We start from the raw sequence: 21396 nt of genomic DNA, 5'->3' as shown, positions 1-21396 counted from the left end.
TACCCGAACAGAAGGAAATCAGACCAACAACTAGAAGTGGTCAACATTAAATATTTATTGGGTCAAGTCCCAGGAAATTCATGTCCCCAGAAGCAAGTTTGGTGGACAACAAGCAAGTCCAAAAAAGAAAACCAACAGAAAAATAGTCATAGTCTAGCAGTCCTAGTCCTAATCAGGAAAAAAGGAAGTTCCATGAAAATGAAGCTCCAACATATGATTCGAAGAATCATCCAACTTGCCTCAGAGCAGTACTATAGCCTCCTCAGAGGAGTGATGGTCAGGATACAAATGGAGAAACAGAAAAAGGGCGCACCGACCTAGTGCATTATCGTTTAAAATAATTTATTGAAGAAACAAAATAGGTATCATACTCACAATGGACATAATAACACAGGCATGTCAAACTGAGTGGCTCTGAGGAAGAGGTTGTGTCATCGAAACGCGTTAGAAAGTTGGTCATCCAGGGTTCCATCGTATGGACTCAGATGTTGTTTGGACCATACATCTTGTTCAGTTTGACATGCCTGTGTTATTATGTCCATTGTAAGTATGATACCTATTTTGATTCTTCAATAAATTATTTTAAACGATAATGCACTAGGTCGGTGCGCCCTTTTTCTGTTTCTCCATTTGTATCCAGTGTATTTGGACCACCCCGGTCTGTTGAGGGCAGCAAGCAGTGCATACTCCAGAAAATTCCAGAACATTCCTATTGGGTCTACTGAGTCCTTTCCTAGCGCTGGAGTAAAGTGTTTGTTGTGTTAGTGATGGTCAGGAATCTTGGTCACAAGAACACTCACCTGTCTGAAGACAAGAATGAAGAAGGAATCTAAAGGTACTTCCTCAAGAGGTTGCCACTCACCTTGTGCTCAAGTCCTATGAAGGCCTTTGGACTTGCGTTATCCCCCATAAGGGATGCCTGTAGCAAGGTTTCAGCATATTCACAAACAAACACAAATTTCCCACCACACTTATTGGCTTGCCTGCACACAATCCAAAATGAGATTATCTATCAATTCACGTTAAAAACAGAGGGTTTCATTGCACATTTGCAAATATATGTAGAAGCCGCGGTGCCCATGTCAAGGCTGCTCTGTACACTGCGGTCCTAACTATTTTTTTTTTTTTTTTGAGAGTCTATAAGTTGGAGCATTTATAGCAGTGGATAAATTAATGTAGGCTTGTCTGGAGGAAGCACACTCCTGCTTAAAGGCACAAGGACACACTGCGTGTACATATTGCACCACACAGTGGTAAGCAACTAGGCTCAATGTCAAGCAAGGCCTCAAGTATTCACAATCCCAGGTTCTAGGATGCATCACTAGAAGGGTCACCAGCAGGAGGAAGGAGGTTCTGATTCCCCTATATAGATCTTTAGTTAGACCTCATTTAGAATACTGTGTCCAGTTCAGGAGACCTCACTTACAAAAAGATAGACTTTTGTTCAAAATAGCCATAGAAAGAATGGCCAACCTCCTAAGACACTAGCAAAAAACTGAGCAATTCTGGATTGAGGAGGGGTAATACCAGGGCTGGTCTACAACTTTTACTGTTTGCCAATGTCCTGACCTCCTGTAGGCAGCAGTATAATCACACTGTTACTGAACTTCTGTGTCTCTCAATGAAGGAGGGAGAAAGACTCTGTTATCCCTACATACACTTCAACTCCATCCCTTCTCCTATCCTTAACTCTTAATCAGGGGCAGACTGACAACTCATTGGGCCCCCGGGCAATAGGTGATCATGGGGCCCCTGTGTCCTTGCCCAAACTCAAAAAAGCCTATGAAAAAGGTACCAGGGGCATCTCATGGGGCCCCCTACTGACTCCAGGCCCTCGGGCTGTGCCCGAGTTTCCAAACGGTCAGTCCGCCCCTGCTCTTAATCTAAGCTTTACAATTGTCTCTTAACATTGATCTAAAATACATTTCTCATTGTGTCTGTTGCTGATTTAGAATGTGAGTCATGATTTCAGGCCTCATTGAGTGTATACTTTTCTTAGGCTCGTCGGATTTTGGATCTCTCCCCAGTGCAGGAGTTGGTCAACAGAAAATGGCAAAGGTTTGGTCGGCCATATTTCTGGACATTGGCCTTTATCTACATCCTTTACATGATTGTTGTCTCTCTTGTCTGTGCCAACCGCCCCCTAAAACCAAGAATGGACAATGTAACTGATCCAAGGGACATCACCTTACTGGTCCAAAAATCGCTAAATGTAAGAACCTTAACCACTTTTCTATCGAGACATTTTTTTTGTGTTCAAATTTTTTTTATGTTAAAATATGCATTTTTTTTGCTAGAAAACCCCCAAACAGTTATATATTTTCTAAAAGCAGAAGCATTGGAGAAGAGGGTAGTGGCAGTTGCCATTTTGTTTTTGTCAGACAAAATGAGAAATAGCTCTTCACAAAGATATTGTGCTAACGCTAAAAAGTGACGTCATCACGCTACACAAAGGCACTTGGGAATAACATTTGGTGTACAAAAGGCATGAGCATATAATTAAAGAGGCATGTTTTCCTGTAGTGGCGTGCTTTTATGGAGATGGTGTTTCACCCACACTCCTAATGAGGAGTGTCTTCACATGTTCGATTTTTTGCACTTAAGATTTGGACAGTGTCACTGAGGAGTACAAGTGAACTGTATTTGTGGACTTATAAGTGAAGCACATACTTTAATTTAAGATTTTTTTGTTCACTTTATTTACCTGTTTTTTTGCACATTTTATTTATCTATATATGTGCACAATATGGAGTTGGCTTAGTTGCTGAAAGTTATCCATTTTGTATTTATATGACACTTTGTTAAGTCATAGTGTTGTGATTTATTAATTTTGAGCACTGTGCATTTTTTTTATACTAAAAAAAAATATGTGCTTGTGAGCCACTATGGTACTAACTTTAGTGTGACATTTAAATGTGATTAAGATTATACTAATATGGTTCGCTCACACTAATGCACATACTCATATTCATGTGTAAATGTATCTAAAATTAAAACTAGAAACTGTGTTGCGCTCCAAATAAAAGAAAATTTGAATATAAATATACCGTGCTACATGTGCTTAATTAATATTGAAATTAATATCCGTATTTAAGTGCGTAATCCATTAAATACACCAATAGACCATCATCAATACTGAAACATATTTTTGTTAAAATAAAAAAATAATACAAATTAATAATAAAAAATTAATAATAAAAAGTCTCAAAAATATATATAAAAAAAATATATATAAAAACTAGTGATACACAAAAATAAGTGTCCCAAAGTTAATTTGTGTAATCCATAACGGTGTTCACTTCATGATATTTGCTCAGAAGACCTTAATTATATTATGCGCTCACCTTAATAAAAGCCTAACATTCAATTAGGCAAAGACAGCTTTATGTCCTAATAGATATATAGGGTATTTCAACTTCACTGCGTTTCCAATTTAGATGAGTTGTATGATGTAATACAGTACTTCTCCCACCAGGGGTTCCTAGGTATTCCGATCCCTTAATATGGACTGGATAAGTGGATCTCTCCTTCTGTCCTCCAGGGGTCTATGGATCTTTTTCTCCTCCTCTCCTTAATTCTCCACAGTAAAAATCACATGATAAGAAAGAGATATAGTGCCTTATCCTTAAAACACCTTTTATTTATAACCAGTTGTCTATGCACTCACATTATCAACATAAAAATACGCATTAAAATTATCACATGGAGCCTCCTCTGTGTGTGCTATGCACACTTTCAATACTCGCCGTCTGGTTCCCAAGTGCTTGGTGACGTCAGAGCCTCTCCCCTACGCGTTGCGCCACCAGGTCATGTGGCTTTGTCAGGGGGATACGATAGGACACCACTTCACTCATTGCTCTTTATAAGGCGTCTAGAATCTATTCCCAAAAAATAGGCAGGCAGAGGGCAAAAGACTAGTAACTAGTATTTCATATAGTCTCCAAGAAGCTGATCTTTTCTCATCATGGATTGGCTTGTTCTACACTGTGTCTGTGTTCCTGCTAGACCCAGGGCTTTGCTTCCTCATATCAGAGCCTCCAGCAAAGAGAACAGTAATTAGCACAGCAGTAGCATCACCAAATCTCTCGAGACTAGAAGTCAGAGGCAGCAGTGTCTTGGATCTCACACTGCAGATAGGAAGTTGGCTCAGTGCCTAGGCCCCCTCACATACAAGTTAGTGCATTGTGGCTTTTCAGGAAGAATTCAAGACAAAACGTAGTTTTTTTTTAGGGTATTGCTTAGCCACAATTAACATTTCTAGATATTCCCTATAATCACAAATCTTCACTTTTTGAGGAAAGAAAAAAAACTGCATTTTGGTAACTAAAACCCTAGTTTCCTTAAAGTTAAAAGAAATGTTCTACTTGAAAGCACTCGAGAACCCGAGACTGAGCAAATCTTCCCTGCCAAGTTGCCCCTTCTGCCTCCCCTGAAGTTTCCCTGCAAGTAAATTATTTTATGTACCATACATACTGCAGGGATACTGTGGTGACACCAAGGGCCGGTGCTAGACCATTTTGTGCCCTAGGCAAGAGCCCCCTTAACCCCAAAAAATAAATAACATTTTTAAAAAATAGAAAATATTAAATCAACAAAACATGAAACTGATAAATTTATTTTAATGTGCAAAAATAAGTGCCATAAGATGCCACCAACACCAATATTAAAGACAAAATCAGTGTCACAGACAGACTGTATCTGTGGTTGGCAGTGGCAGGGTGACAGTTGCAGTGAGTGGAGGATGATGGATCCACACTATGACAGATCCCAGGCTGGAATTCCCTAGGCAATGGGGGGAGGTAAAACGCTGTGACAGCAGGCAGTGAAGCCCACACACACACGGAGAACCACTGAACTGAGCGATCCCACACAGTGATAGATCTGACACAACACACCACCACCAACACTGACACAGATCAGCAGGCCCAGCAGGCACTAGAAGAGCAGGCTGTGGGATCGTGATGATGTCATCACTCACTGACACATTGCACATGTGATGGATGGCTGGCTGGCCAGGTCACACTCACACAAACAAGAGACATCAGAGTCAGACATTACCTTCCTCCACACGCTCAGCTCCACCTCCATTGATGAATGACAAGAGAATGGCTGGAACGCCACAGTGATCATCAGTCGCCAGCTGGCTTTCAGTAAGGGACTGAGTCTGAGAGGAACACTGGAAGGAGTGACAGCTCAGCTGCCACACTGGCCCCAAACACGGGGCATCTTCCTCTGTCCTTTCTTCCTCCTCTCTGTTGCCTCTACCCTCAACTGAAGGATCATGCATGACGTGGTGGCATCCCACACAGAGAGAGCGCCGGCCTGTGCTACGACCAGGTGCCCCTAGGTGGCAGTGTACCCTAGGCGACTGCCTAGTTTGCCCAGTGGAAGTATAGGCCCTGGTGACACCCATGACACTCTGCACTCACAGTGTCCTTAGTCTTCCAGGTTGAGTAACTCTGGACATCATTAACTCAGAAGGCTGAGGATATCTTGAGGTGGAGATGAGGTACTGCTCGGAACCTCTTTTAGAAGTGTTTGCTGGGTATTGTTAGAAATACTTCCAATTCAAGCCTATTCGGGGGGTAAAAATGTTGCCCACATTGAGTATTCACCATAATATTTTCTTCTTCATCTCACCAGGAATCATACCTCACTTCTGAAGACCACCTCCGCCTGGCTGGAGAGATCATTAGTGTCATTGGAGCATTTTTACTTTTACTTCTCAAGGTAAACACAGAATTTAAAGTGTACGTCAAGCCAAACATTTTTTTTTCTAGTTTTGGATAAAGTGGGGAAGTATAAGAACTCCTGTTAGGTTTTTACTACTATCTTAGGCACTTTTAGCATCCTGAGGACAACAGACAACATCTGTCTCTGCACTGTGACCGTGACCATAGGTGAGCAGTTGACTACGGGAGAAGGTGGGTAATTAGAGGTGTGGAAGGATCTTTTTACAGTGTGGAACAAGGGCAGACAAAGGTCTGGGACCTTTCCTATATAGCAGGGGTCTCCAAACTTTCTAAGTGAAGGGCCAGTTTGATGTCCTTTAGGCTTTAGTGGAGCCGGACCATGGCCAGTGGGAGAAGAAATCGGCATCAGTGCCCATCATTGATCTTAATGAGGGAATAGTGCCCCATTGTTGGTATTAATGGGAAGAATAGTGCCTCATTGATGGTGTCAGTAGGGTAAATTGTGTCTCATCATTGGTATCGGTTGTGGAATAGTGCCCCAAGGGCCAGATAAAGGCAAGCAAAGGGCCATATCCGCCCCCCGGGCCACAGTTTAGAGATTATTGCTCTATAGGAAGGGAAAAATCTGAGATCAGACTCACCAAGCCTTTCCAGCTGTGCTGATGATGAGTAATTCTAAAACTTAGAACAGCTCTTTATTGTTTTAGTGTGTGAATCCGTAAATTGTATGTAAAACCCTTAGTGCTCAAACACATGTGGTAGTCCTTGCCACCAATCTGAAAAGCGATCCATGGTGGACCGCTTTTTCAGAGGGCATTTTACAGGCGCAAGAAGGTCATATTTCATCTCTTCATCACCAGATTTAACCCTGAAAATGTCACAACGCCACACTGCAATTGTGCACATTGTACAAGGCTGTGGCTCTGCCTCATATTCTTATTATACAGTATTTATATAGCGCCAGAAAGGTTTGCTCAGCGCTGTACATTATAGTGGGGGACAGAACATGAGACAGTACAGTAACAATACAATACACGAGGGGTTCGAGGGCCCTGCTCTTTCGAGCTTACAATCTAGGAGAGAGGGGATAGTGGCACAGGAGGAAGTGGCTGTGGGGGATGGAGTGGTAGGAGGAGTGGAGGAGATCGGCTGTTAGGTGAGGGTGGGGTAGGCTTCCCTGAAGAGATGGGTTTTCAGGGTGTGCCTAAAGGTGAGGAGGGTAGGTGACAGTCTGATGGATTGGGGTAGTGAGTTCCAGAGGATGGGGGAAGTACTGGAGAAGTCCTACAGTTGGGCATGGGAGGTGGAGACCAGGGAGCTAGAAAGTAGGAGGTCTTGTGAGGAGCGAAGAGTACGGGTTGGGTGGTATTTGGGTATCAGGTCGGTGAGGTAGTTTGGGGCAGCGTTATGGATGGCTTTGTATGTCTGTGTTAGTAGTTTGAATTTGATGCGTTGGGCAATCGGGAGCCAGTGGAGGGAATGACAGAGGGGGGTGGAGCCAGTGGAGGGAATGACAGAGGGGGGTGGAGCCAGTGGAAGGATTGGCAGAGGGGGGTGGCAGAAGAGGAGCGGTTGGTGAGGTGGATGAGTCTGGCCGCTGAGTTCAGGATAGACTGAATCGGGGATAGTCTGTGATGAGGTAGGCCAGTGAGGAGGGAGTTGCAGTAGTCCAGATGTGAGATAATAAGGGAGTGAACGAGTTGTTTAGTAGTGTCTGGGGTTAGGAACGAACATATTTTGGAGATGTTGTGGAGGTGGAGTCTGCATGAGTTTGCCAACGATTGCAAGCCCCATAGACTTGCATTGGCCGCGTTCAGCGATGGTAATGCCCGCCAAAGGTGACATACTGTTTATTTTTTGCTGTGATGTTGTACAGCATGTGTACAGCCCTAAATGGCTGCATGCCCTGGTCTAGGCAGGCAGTTGGAGGGGTGGGGAGCAGTAAAACCACGGCTCAGACACCTTGTGTTACCGCCCCTTAGTTGCATGTGTGAGTGAAGCCTAATAATGGTCTTCTGTCCTTTGCTCCTTTTTTTTTCTTGTAAATAAAACATTGAAAGCGTTTTGCTATATCTGTTCACTAGGTGCAAAAAAAGATCCTTCCAGAAATCTTGTGAGCTGATACGTTCCTGTGCTCTCTGTCTTGGCTGCACTGTTACCATTTATTTTGTTACCAACAACCCCCTATCCCAACAATGTTGTAGAGAAACAAAGAGGGGAAGGTGTTCTGTAGTCCAGGTCTAGAATGCAAGGTAGAATGTCACCAGCACACCGAGGATCACCGATATGGGTCCAAAAGTTTTAATGAACGATCATTAGATCAGATAGTAACAGCAAGGCAACGTTTCGGAGTCTCGCAGGACCCCTTCATCAGGTATGTGACGTCACATGCCTGGTGAAGGGATTCTGCAAGACTCCGAAACGTTGCCTTGCTGTTACTATGTGATTGTTCATTAAAACTTTTGGACCCATATTGGTGATCCTCGGTGTGCTGGTGACATTCTCCCTTGCTGATTCTGTTCGGTTCCAGCCAACAGTCGCTGCAGCACCCGCTTATACACACTTTTGCCATTTTTAACACAGGAACGTGTGTGTATGGATCAGGGGCGGACTGACAACTCATGGGACCCCCAGGCAATAGGGAATCATGGGGCCCCTGTGTCCTTGCCCACACTCAAAGCACACCCAAAAAAGCCTATAAAAAAGGTACCAGGGGCATTTCAAAGGGGGCCTCTACTGACCCCGGGCCCTCGGGCAGAGCCCGAGTGCTTGAATGGTCAGTCCGCCCCTGGTATGGATTATTCACTTGCATTCAGGTCTAGAATGCAACACCTCTCTTCCTCAGATACAGTACATTGAGTAAGCATAGCCAGCCTAGGACAGGAATTGTAATATAGTGACGGAATCCCCAGTTAAAAATCAAGGAAAAAAAGCCTGAAAATAAAACTAATGCTGCCACCCCATTTAAGGACTGGTAAGCTATAATATGCTACATTTTTATTCTTGGGTTTTAGATACACTTTATTAAGCCCCCAAGGTGGTCCATTAAACAATAGCTACTAGGGAACACTTTCCAGCTGCTGACAAGAAGCAGTGGGTGCACAGATCACAGCACTGCAAACTGCCTGTAGTACACCTTGTGCCATTGGGTGAAATATGAATTTAAAAGGGAGTTTATTCTGTAGAAAACGGTGCAGTCGTGTTGATCTAATCTCCAATATATTCTACTCATTTTCAGCATTTCTCTAAACTCTCTAGATTCCGGACCTGTTTCAGATAAGAGATCCAAGGTACTTCATACAAGCTGTTCAAGGAGGACCCTTCACACTTATCATGTAAGAACCACAGGGAAGAATTTTATGTAAGTTAGCCAAAGATGTGAACAGAGGCGGACTGACAACTCATGGGGCCCCCGGGCAATAGGGGATCATGGGGCCCCTGTGTCTTTGCCCAAACTCAAAAAAGCCTATGAAAAAGGTACCAGGGGCATCTCATGGGGCCCCCTGCTGACCCTGGGCCCTCGGGCAGTGCCCGAGTTTCCAAATGGCCAGTCCGCGCCTGAAATGTGAAATGACGATCAGAAGATCTGCCTGCTGAAGGTCTCTCTATAAACATGTATGGTTGGTTAGACCAGTCATTCTCAACCAGGGTCCTCCAGAGGTTGCTAGGAGTTCCTTGAGTTGTAGCTGATTGACTTCCCATCTGATGATTCCTAGATGGTTCTGGGGCCAACACCAGTTGGCAGAGCCAGCAGCATGACACCAATGATCTTCTTAGCTGGCTTTAAGTGTGGCATACTGACCACCACTGTAAGGGCTTCATTCTACCTCCTGACCACCAGTGTAAGGATGTTCCCACTAGACCCCCAACAAACTGGATTTAGTAAGTGTTCCCGAAGACCTGAGAATTTTTCCAAGGGTTTCTCTGGGATAAAAATATTTAGAGAGGCTGCATTAGACTGAATATGTATGTTTCTGCATCCAGGAGACACTGTTGGCGCCATCATTATCTCAACAAAACAATAAGCATTGTCACATTGTCACAGAATTTATATATACACTCGCTGGCCACTTTATTAGGTACACCTGTTCAATTGCTTGGTAACACAATTTGCTAATCAGCCAATCACTTGACAGCAACTCAATGCATTTAGGCATCTAGATGTGGGGATGACGGCTTGCTGACATTCAAACCGAGCATCAGAATAGGGAAGAAAGGGGGTTTAAGGGACTTTGAACGTGGCATGGTTGTTGGTGCCAGACGGGCTGGTGTGAGTATTTCAAAAACTGCTGATCTACTGGGATTTTCATGCACAACCAGCTCTAGGATTTACAGAGAATGGTCCAAAAAAGAGAAAATATCCAGTGAGCGGCAGTTGTGAGAAGGAAAATGCCTTGTTGAGGTCAGAGGAGAATGGGAAGACTGGTTCAAGATAATAGAAAGGCAACAGTAACTCAACCACTTGTTACATCCAAGGTATGCAGAATACCATCTCTGAATGCACAACACGTCGAACCTTGAAGTAGATCAGCTACAGCAGCAGAAGACCACACAGAGTGCCACTCTTGTCAGCTAAGAACAGGAAATGGAGGCTACAATTTGCACAGGCTCACCAAAATTCGACAATAGAAGATTGGAAAAACGTTGCCTGGTCTGATGAGTCTCGATTTTGAGCTGCGACATTCAGATGGTAGGGTGAGAATTTGACGTAAACAACATGAAAGCATGGATCCATCAACAGCTCAGGCTGATGGTAGTGGTGTAATGGTGTGGGGGATACTTTCTTGTCACACTTTGGGCACCTTAGTACCAGTTGAGCATCGTTTAAATGTCACAGTCTACCTGAGTTTTGTTGCTGACCATATCCATCCCTTTATGACTACAGTGTCCCATCTTCTGATGGCTCCTTCCAGCAGGATAATGCACCATGTCACAAAGCTCAAATCATCTCACACTGGTTTCTTGAATATAACAATGAGTTCACTGTACTCCAATGGCCTCCACAGTCACTAGATCTCCATCCAATAGAGCACCTTTGGGATGTGGTGGAATGGGACATTTGTATCATGGATGTGCAGCTGACAAATCTGCAGCAACTGTGGGATGCTATCATATCAATGTGGACCAAAATCTCTGAGGAATGTTTCCAACACCTTGTGGAATCTATGCCATGAAGAATGAAGGCAGTTCTGAAGGCAGAAGGTGGTCCAACCTGATGTTAGCAAGGTAGACCTAATAAAGTGGCCGGTGAGTGTATATATTTATCACCACCTCACTGCCTGTTTTAACCCCATTGGGCTGTTTTGCTGTGCTTAGCCTTTCCAACACTACTTTAAATAGCCTAAAGGTGCATTTTTTATGTTTATTTCTTGGTTTGGATATTTCTTTTGTCTATATGAGCAAAGCAACTAAAATATTATCTGCCAACAGAATCACCTTCCCTTGTTTTGTTTTTGCGACCCTCGTTCTCCGAGTGACTGACACGGGTGGAGAGGTGGTGCCGATGTCCATATTACTTGTACTTGGCTGGTGCTACGTCATGTATTTTGCACGTGGATTCCAAATGCTGGGACCGTTCACCATCATGATCCATAAAGTAAGTTGACTGGAGAATGGGATGGACATGCACAATCTGATAGGACCAAGCAATGTGAGTGGTTTGATGTAGAGATGCTGTGTTGTATCGTGAATTGATAAGACGTTGGGAAAGTTCTTGTCAAAGCAAATTGTTACCTTTTCTGTAGGGGCCCTGATGAGCAAGTTTATTTTATTTTATTTTTTTCTATTGAGGAGCTTACAACCCAAGGTCTGCATTTCCCATTCATACACACACATACTAAGGCCAACCTAGACAGGAGCCTAATAACGTATTTGCAGGGGCGGACTGACCATTTGGAAACTCGGGCACTGCCCGAGGGCCCGGGGTCAGTAGGGGGCCCCATGAGATGCCCCTGGTACCTTTTTCATAGGCTTTTATGAGTTTGGGCAAAGCCACAGGGGCCCCATGATCCTCTATTGCCCGGGGGGCCCCATGAGTTGTCAGTCTGCCACTGCTTATTAGCATGTTTTTGGAGTGCGGGATGAAACCAGAGTACCCGGAGGTAACCCATACATGCACAAGGAGAACATGTTAACTCCATGCAGATAGTGTCCTGGCTGGTATTCAAACCAAGGAAAACTGCAGGAAGGCAGTTGGCACTGTTGGGCGTGCAGTATATCTACTCTTCACCCTTGCAGTAATAAATAGCAGATTTAGGATCTGTGCCAATAGGCTTTGTTTGGTGGTATCAGTTTGAGATACTTCTGAGATCTAAAAAACAGGTGTATTTGACCTACAGTTGACCTCCCTTTGACCTGCGTGTTTTCCATTCTCATTGACTTGCATGAAAATGCAAAACACATCTGAAACAAACAATAGCTTATCAACAGAGGTCCTTACAATGAGGATTACATTATTCTTAGCTGTAGAAGTCTCACTATTATGAACACTCAGGAGTTGGGAAACATGGGACATGTATTATCTACTTGAGATTAGGTCATTGACACGGCAGCAATTATTAGACCTAGACCTCAGGGTGTCGTAGCTGAATTATAGGCTTGCTTTCGTAAGGAGGAATTGAAGGAACTGTACCAGAAAGGTAAAGAGAGAGGCCAAAGCCATACAAGCAGGGCATGAGAAGTATATCTGATCTTAGTATTTATAGGAAATCTGATATGTATCCAATATATTGGGTTTATGAGAAAATCCTACTATCTCGGTTTTTGCAGATGATTTTTGGAGACTTGGTACGGTTTTGCTGGCTGATGGTTGTGGTCATTTTTGGATATACAACTGGTAAGTAAAGAGTTCTGAAGATGAATTAGACTATAGAGTAGATATTAAAGCGGTTGTGAGCCTAAAAAAAAATGTAAATCTTCTCTCTGCAAGTTAAGAACATAATGTGCTAGTATGTATCACACCCTAGAAAAATTATGAAAGACTTACCTGAAAACGAAGCTCTCCAGCAGAGCGCTGTCTCGGCTGCCCGAGGCCTCCATCTTTACCCAGTCTTCCTTCCAGGTTCCCTGTTCCCACAATACAAATATCATCAAATTGATTTGATGATTGGTTAATGCAGCCTTACACAATTGGAATGAACATTGCTTTGGCTTTCTGCTGTTTATCTGACCAGAGGTACACTTGGACTAATGGTTCCCTAATAGGACCAGAGGTACTCCTGGACTGATGTTTTTTTTCCCCCCCGATGTCCACTGGATAAGGCTTTTTTGTATGTTCTACCAATATTGATCTTCATCTACGTCAGGTGTTACTATTGTACAGAGTATCATCATCGGCACTGTTATTTTGTTTTCCTAAATTCCCTGAGGAAGTGGGTCTTATCCCATAAAACGCGTCGGATTTCTGGATTAATAATTCAACTTTATGGCAATACATTTGCCTATTGACGATCTATGTATCTGTTGGTATTGTTGGGGCTCTTAGACTCTTGCCCGCTCCCCCCCGTCTGTTACTTATAGATTTATATTATGTTTTTTTGCTTCATTATGCATGTGTCTATTTTGACTGACCAATTGGTCTCTCTTACCACTTATGTGTTTTTTTTTTATAAAATGACAATAAAACATGTTCTATTTTATCTAGTGTCTTCATGTTGTGCATCTTTATACTTTCATATGGTATGGTGCTTTAAAAGCTGCATTCGTTTTTTCTTTGTTAGGGTTTTTATATCGTTCTGATTAAATAGAGGTGTGGCACCTATAAAACCAATATACAAGGACAGGTGAGATTATATGTCTCTCCAGCTCCCGTCCTTTTTTTTTATCTAACTGTATCGTAAAACAGTTTTGGTAAAACTGACGCTTCTTTCTCTATATTAACCCCCCTGGCGGTATTCCCGAGTGTAGCTCGGGGTAAAGTTTCAGTTCCAAAAGCGGTAACCCCGAGCTACACTCGGGCTTACCATGCGGCGTTGCTCTGGGATCTGTTCTTCTCTTACCTTGTCCTGCGCTCCTGCGATGTCCCTCCTGCAGTGTCCCCTGTAATGTCCTCCGGCCGATGCCGGCATCTGTCTTCTGGGTTCCGTCCCCTGCGAGCGTCGGGACGTACGGGGGACGGAACGGCGGGAAATTTGAAAATGACAAAAAGTGATATTCACTAAAATCACATAGTATAACATTCCTGTAACAAACCATTTCACATACATTTTGTCCCGAGTGCTTTGTCCGGCGCCCTGCCTGCATTTTTACTGTTCTTTCTGCCTGGAAACTGAGAAACGTCCATGGCGTCCAAAAAGCGTCCCTTTAGGTCAAAAGCGGTTTTAGACCGGCTAGAGAACAGCGATAGTAAATTAGAACCACTTGCAGAATTGAGTGATAATGATTCGTGGGGGAAATTCATCATCAGACACTGAAAACAATTCTGCGACTTTGCTCAGCGATGTGCGAACTTGGCGCTCTTTCAAATTTCAGTGTTTTTGGTTTGATTATATTATGTATTAAATTTATTATTATTATTATTATATTATTATTTTTTATGATTATTTATTATATTATAATTTATGATTTCGTGTTTCAAATTTTATCCTACCCGGGATGTTTACTAGACTCTTGTTCGGACAGATTTCAGTGAGTTATTCCTAAAAATTACAGGCCTACAATAAAAAAAAAATATATTTCCATGCAAAAAAATGTACCGCTTTGAGCACAGAAATACTGACATAATCCGACCGCTAGGGAGGTTAAATGTAACCTATCATGTTCATCGATCTCTTTCTGTTTGTGTTTTCTTTCTGCCAGCGTTTTACATCATCATCCAGACAGAAGATCACAACCACTTTGGATCTTTCTATACCTACGTCATGTCTATTTTAAGCACCTTTGAGTTTTTCCTCAACATCATCAACTCCCCCACCAACTATGCTGTGACCCTTCCTTACATTTTCCACATTGTATATTTTTCCTTCGCCATCCTCACCAACCTCCTGATGCTGAACCTGCTGATCGCCATGGTGGGAGACACTCAATGGAGGGTGGCACAGGAGAGGGATGAGCTATGGAGAGTTCAGGTACTCGAAGGGTTAATACCTAAGGGTCTTTGGATATATATTTTTGAAAATCTAATTGAACTTTATTGTACAACAAGTTAATTCTCCATCATAATAAAGACGTACCTGTTTCTCGCCTCTCTTTTTATCAGGTTGCTGCAACCACAGTGATGTTAGAGCGAAAGCTCCCGCGATTCCTCTGGCCTCGATCAGGCGTTTGTGGCACAAAATATGGATTAGGAGACCATTGGTACTTATGGTGAGTTGAATGTTGTAAGGTGTAGCTGACTTTTTGTCTTTTTTAACTCTGCTTTGCAGAGATCTCCAGTTTTTATCTTAACTGTTTTACTGCCACCAAATGTCATATGTGTGTCGTAGGTCGGTGGTAGCTAGAGCCTTTTACACATGACTGAGGTATTGCAGATACTTATTGGCTGCCGTACCCTTTATAACCACCCCATTACTTGTGTCCCCCCCCCCCAATAACAGACAACACAATGTTATTGCTTGGAATGTAAAGGCCATAGCAGCCATTTTATTGGAAGAACAATAAAATGCAACTTTATTAAAAACTTACATCTTTGTTTTTATATATGTGAACATAGCTGACCACAATGTAATTACAGTAACTAACCTCCTTAACCACTTCCAGTCCGGACACTTTCACCCCCTTCCAGTCTGGACACTTTTACCCCCTTCCAGTCTGGACACTTTCACCCCCTTCCAGTCCAGGCCAATTTTCAGCTTTCAGTGCTATCACACTTTGAATGACAATTGCGCGGTCATGCAACACTGTACCCATATGCACTTTGTGAGACAGATAAAGCTTTATTTTTATTTTTTCCAATTTTTGTTTTTGAGACAGATAAAGCTTTATTTTGGTGGTATTTATTCACCACTGGGATTTTTATTTTTTTTGCTATGTAAATGAAAAAGTCAAAAAATTTAAAAAAAACAGTGTTTTTCTTATATAATTTTGCAAATAAATATTTCATCATAAATCTTGGCCAAAATTTATTCTGTTATCTTTTTAGTAAAAAAAAAACCCAAATTAGTTTATAACCAAAAATTATAATTTTTAAACATTTTTTTCACATTTTTATTTTTTTATATTATTATTTGTTTTTTGTTTTTACATACTGTCACCCTGGCAGTACAGTGTCACCCATAAAGGCTGTGAAAGCAATAATTTCTCCTTCTCTCTGGCTGCATTCTTGCAGCCATTGAGAACTACTGTGTGAGCTGTGATTGGTCACAGCTGGTCACATGGTACAAGGCTGTTGTGAATAGCCCTGTACCATGTGACCTCTGTGATCATTCACAGATTTCACATGTAGTAAGCAATTATGTCAGAAGTGACATCTTGCTTACTACTCTGCATGTGATCACTGATTGGCCAATCAGTGATCACATGATTGGGACCTCGAAAAGAGGTCCCGTATGACGATCGTTTTTTCCAATATGTCCGGAGGACACAGTGGGCACCGGATCCCAGGGAGCGCGCACAAGCAGGAGGCGAGGAGGCCGTTTATGAACGGCCACCCACCCCTTCACTGCCATCGTCCGGCCGTTTATATACAATGGCTGGATGGGAGGTGGTAAAAATCTAAAGGTCTTTTAAGGCAACTTGTATTCAACCGACCGGCTATATCTGCCAACACATAGACTTGAAGGCCCCCAGCCGCAAATACTCTGGCTTGAGGACAATTTAATATCTGGATAACCTCAATTTAGCCGAATGACTCTTAATATATTACTCCTTAACTTAACTAGGGAAGGTACACCCATACCTGAGATGGGCCCAACCTGCTCAGTCTCCAACAATTTTGCCAGTCACTGCCTTAAAAGACCCTGAGACCCCCTGCCAACTGCTACGACACAACCCAAAACGAAAATGAAGAACATCAAGGCAATTAATAAAAAGGCTAACACAATCTGAGGCCAAATTAAGTATCACGGGCAGGAGGGAGGGAGAAGCTTGTTCTCTTCTGTACCAGCTCTGACTGACCCAGGGGAAAATGCTCCACCCCTTTTCCTCTTCCAGGGCCCACCCTGCCTCGCACCGTCCCACCCCATGTTCCTCCAGTCAGATGGGAAACTCAAACTTTTAAACAAAGCTGACTCATTTTTTAACCCCATGTTACTCCAGCCTTCCCTGCAAACCCAGTCATGTCTGGCCTTACGCTTATGCTGCCCATCTAGCTCCAGGCCCTATTCTTTCCTGACTGCTACAGAAGCCAGGAGTGTGTGGAAAATTTTAGGTAGAAGAGATCCGGCAGCTTTCCCACCCACAGGCCCAAGACCCACAAATCACCACGTAGACGGGAGGGAAACCAGCGAATGTCCATTTGCTTATCTCTCCGAGATAGTAAGAACCCAGACACAAAGAGGATTTTGTCACTTCCGTTTTCTACTATCACTTTTTCTGGCCACTGTGGTCAGGGAAGAAGCAAATGGATTGTGGTCTGTGTGGAATGCAGGGGGGACATCAGGGGTCTAATAGAGCTTGGAGCACATGTTGAACACAATGTCACAAGCATGAGACTGCAGGTTTGGCTGGCTTAAATCAGGTTTGGTCTCCACCCAGAGACTGGCTACATCAATCACCTTGCAGGTGGACAGACAGAGAGAATGTATCACAGCCAAAACCTGGATGCTGGAATGAGATCAGCAGCTGTGATACATCAGGAGCGTTAGACATTCCTGACAGTTAGTGCATTTTTTACTGAAAAATTTCTCCTAAAGTGTTGCTAAACCCAGGACACTGCATTCACTATATCTGGTATAGGTAGCTACATGCCACTGTATGCTATCCTACTAATGGTTAACCAACAACTAGCAAACAAAACTGACAGAAGCAGCGTTGTGTTTTATTCCTGAATTTTACATCTGTGAATAATTCTGTAAAACTGCAATACAATCACATAAAGTGAAGTTACAATATGCTTGTATACATGTCTTTTACAAATGTATACACTGAACACATTTCTTGTAAACAGCTACCTACAAATCACAATAAATACATTGAAATTCAATCTAGATATTGCTTAACTTCATCAAATGATAAACTTACAAGCATACTGTATTGCAGGCCATAGATGGGGAGAAAAACGGCAGATTTTTCTTTTAAAAAATGAAAATTCGGTCGTTCAAGCGGCCGACGTTACCGTCAATGGTAAAAAAAATCGGCCGATTTTCATCCCTTCTACAGCCGGCAAAAAGTGTCCCTGAAGAGAGCTCTGCTATTTCTGACAGTTCTCTGACAGTTCCTTGACATTTACAGCGGTTGAAACATTGTATCTATTTGTTTCCATTTAGGATACAGATGTTTTTATTCGGAAACAAATAAGATACAATGTTTCAACCGCTGTAAATGTCAAGGAACTGTCAGAGAACTGTCAGAAATAGCGGAGCTCTCTGCAGAGACACTTTTTGCTGGACTGGAATTCTTCTTATTTTCATCCTACTTCTTCTTCTTCATCCTCATCCTCTTCTTCTTCTTCTTCATCCTCTTCTTCTTCATCCTCATCCTCTTCTTCATCCTCATCCTCTTCTTCTTCTTCTTCCTCATCCTCTTCTTCTTCTTCTTCTTCATCCTCCTCCTCATCCTCTTCTTCTTCTTCCTCATCCTCATCTTCTTCATCCTCTTCTTCCTCTTCTTCTTCTTCTTCTTCATCCTCATCCTCTTCTTCATCCTCATCCTCTTCTTCATCCTCATCTTCTTCATCCTCATCCTCTTCTTCTTCATCCTCATCCTCTTCTTCTTCTTCATCCTCTTCTTCTTCATCATCTTCTTCTTCTTCATCCTCATCCTCTTCTTCTTCATCATCATCATCCTCTTCTTCTTCTTCATCATCCTCTTCTTCTTCTTCTTCATCATCATCCTCTTCTTCTTCTTCATCCTCATCCTCTTCTTCTTCTTCATCCTCATCCTCTTCTTCTTCATCCTCTTCTTCTTCATCATCCTCATCCTCTTCTTCTTCCTCCTCATCCTCTTCTTCTTCTTCTTCTTCTTCATCGTCCTCATCCTCTTCATCATCATCCTCATCCTCCTCTTCTTCTTCATCCTCTTCTTCATCCTCATCCTCTTCTTCTTCATCATCCTCTTCTTCATCTTCTTCTGCTTCTTCATCCTCATCCTCTTCTTCTTCTTCTTCATCCTCATCCTCTTCTTCATCCTCATCCTCTTCTTCTTCATCCTCATCCTCTTCTTCTTCATCCTCTTCTTCATCCTCTTCCTCTTCTTCTTTTTCTTCTTTTTGTCTTCCTCTTGCAGGTCACTGCTCATGCGCAGATTTTTTATCGGTAAAAAATCGGCCGATTCGCCCACTAATTGCCGCGAAAATCGGCCGATCGGCAAAATCGGCCGATTTTTTTCCAACTTTACCGAAAAAAAAAAAAGAGGCCAAAATACCGAAAATCGGCCGACCAAATCGCCCACTAACGATCCGAAAATCGGCCGATTTTATTTTCGGCCGAAAAATCGGCCGATTTTCGACCCATCTATGGCCTGCATAAGTGTATCAAAAGGAGAATGGAGGAGACCTTCACAGGTTCTTCAGGAAGCTAAAATTGCTCTACAGTGGTTTATGGAAAATCCTTATGAACAAAACATTCCCTATTCTCCTTTTTTAACAAGACACTCCCTATTCTTGTTGAAAGAAATAATAAAAACAGGTGCTATTGCAGTGAACACCCTATAGATGGTTCCTTATTCAACACAATGGTATACATAACATGCTGGTTTTAGAACCGTTCTCACAGATGTTACACATTTAGAACTAAGACAAGGATTTAGAAAAGTGTACTTTAACCTCCTCGGCGGTCTGATTATTTCAGATTTTTGGTGCTGAAAGCGGTACCATTATTTTGCATGGAAATATGTAGTTTTTTTATTGTAGGCTGTAATTTTTAGGAATAACTCACTGAAATCTGTCCGAACAAGAGTCTAGTAAACATCCCGGGTATGATAAAATTTGAAACACGAAATAATAAATTATAATTTAATAAATAATCATAAAAAATAATAATATAATAATAATACATTTAATTCAATAATATAATCAAACCAAAAACACTGAAATTTGAAATAGAGCGCCAAGTTCGCACTTTGCTGAGCAAAGTCGCAAAATCGTTTTCAGTGTCTGATGACGAATTTCCCCCACGAATCATTATCACTCAATTCTGCAAGTGGTTCTGATTTACTATCGCTGTTCTCTAGCCGGTCTAAACCTGATTTTGACCTAAAGGGACACTTTTTGGACGCCATGGACATTTCTCAGTTTCCAGGCAGAAAGAACAGACAAAATGCAGGCAGGGCGCCGGACAAAGCACTCGGGACAATATGTATGTGAAATGGGTTGAAACAGCAATGTTTTACTATGTAAAATTTGTTTGGAAAAAAATGAAATTTTTGAAAATTTTCAAATTTCCCGCCGGCGCCCGTACGTCCCGACGTCACAGGGACCGGAACACAGAAGCCGGATGCCGGCATCGGCTGGAGGAGTTGGCCGGGGACGCTGCAGGGGGCACATCGTGGGAGCGAAGGACAATGTAAGTGCTGCAGGGAATTCCTATGCAGCGCCGCATGGTAAGCCCGAGTGTAGCTCGGGGTTACCGCTTGTGGTACTGAAACTTTACCCCGAGCTACACTCGGGAATACCACCAGGGGGGTTAAAACCTCTACCTTTGGATAAAGAGGGTAGGTAGTTGAAAAGATGAAAAGCATTATTGTAGAAAATATTTCCTAAAAAAACCACTCTAACTTAATCTTCTGGTATTACAGGGTGGTGGTAAGAAAGGACCTTAGTCAGAAAAAGATCCGTCGTTATGTCAAAGCTTTTCAAGGTCGAGAAAAAAATATTCATTCAGTCAAGGAAACACCAAATTACTTCAAGGAATACCAAACGATAAAGCCAGATCTGCTTGGATTGGTGGTGACTGAGGCTGAAAAACTACCAACAACCTCATATGAGCAAATAAAGACTTCCCAAACACCAAGTGGGTTGCTACACGAGGACACAGCCAGGACACAAAGCGCTTCACATATGGTTTCCTTGGACATACCACGAGTATGTGTGGAACCATCTGGGTCAGAGCTTCAGTCTTTAAAATGTGAAGTGCCAGTGGTTAGGAAGGCCAGAGGACACGGCTGGGAAATCTTAAGGCCACTTCCATTACGATTACAAGTACAAACCTCTCAAGCCATTAATGGTGATGAGGAGGAAATTCTAAATATCTAACGTTTTCGCTCAAATGTGGTGCTTTTCATCAGCTTTGGTCCAGCAAGCAAAGTACAATTTCAAGGCTCGTGGACCCCTTTTATTAAAGTAAAGTTCAAAACAGCTTACAGGGTTATCTTTGCGGGGGTTTTCAGCATCTCCATGACAGAACATACATTTTCAGCCTCCCAGCTATCACAACTCTGCCTACCTTGGACTGCACAGGCTCCTGCTTTGTTACACACTGTGGTGGATTTACTAAAACTGGAGAGTGCAAAATCAAATCTGTACAGAAACCAATCAGCTTCCAGGTCTTATTGTCAAAGCTTAACTGAACAAGCTGAAGCTAGAAGCTGATTGGTTATCATGTACAGCTGCACCAGATTTTGCACTCTCGAGTTTTAGTAAATCGACCCCACACACCCCTAATATTACTTT

General features: G+C 42.6%; 1 protein-coding gene across 1 annotated transcript in view; it reads left to right on the top strand.

The window, feature by feature from the left end:
* Positions 1-21082, top strand: part of LOC149449396 (transient receptor potential cation channel subfamily V member 5-like) — a 56386-nt gene extending 35304 nt beyond the window's left edge. Inside the window, exons 8-15 of the mRNA XM_089693313.1 lie at positions 2000-2212; positions 5644-5730; positions 8952-9028; positions 11124-11289; positions 12462-12528; positions 14490-14758; positions 14890-14996; positions 20523-21082. Coding sequence (XP_089549439.1) covers positions 2000-2212; positions 5644-5730; positions 8952-9028; positions 11124-11289; positions 12462-12528; positions 14490-14758; positions 14890-14996; positions 20523-20979 — 1443 coding nt within the window. The 3' untranslated portion in view covers positions 20980-21082. The remainder of the gene's footprint in view (positions 1-1999; positions 2213-5643; positions 5731-8951; positions 9029-11123; positions 11290-12461; positions 12529-14489; positions 14759-14889; positions 14997-20522) is intronic.
* Positions 21083-21396: the final 314 nt, after the last annotated feature.

Source organism: Staurois parvus, unplaced genomic scaffold, assembly GCF_062004578.1.
Source record: "Staurois parvus isolate SC_StPar_1 unplaced genomic scaffold, SC_StPar_1.0 ptg000621l, whole genome shotgun sequence".
In the NCBI taxonomy this organism is placed as follows: Eukaryota; Metazoa; Chordata; class Amphibia; order Anura; family Ranidae; genus Staurois; species Staurois parvus.
This window is presented reverse-complemented; position numbering and strand designations above follow the sequence as displayed.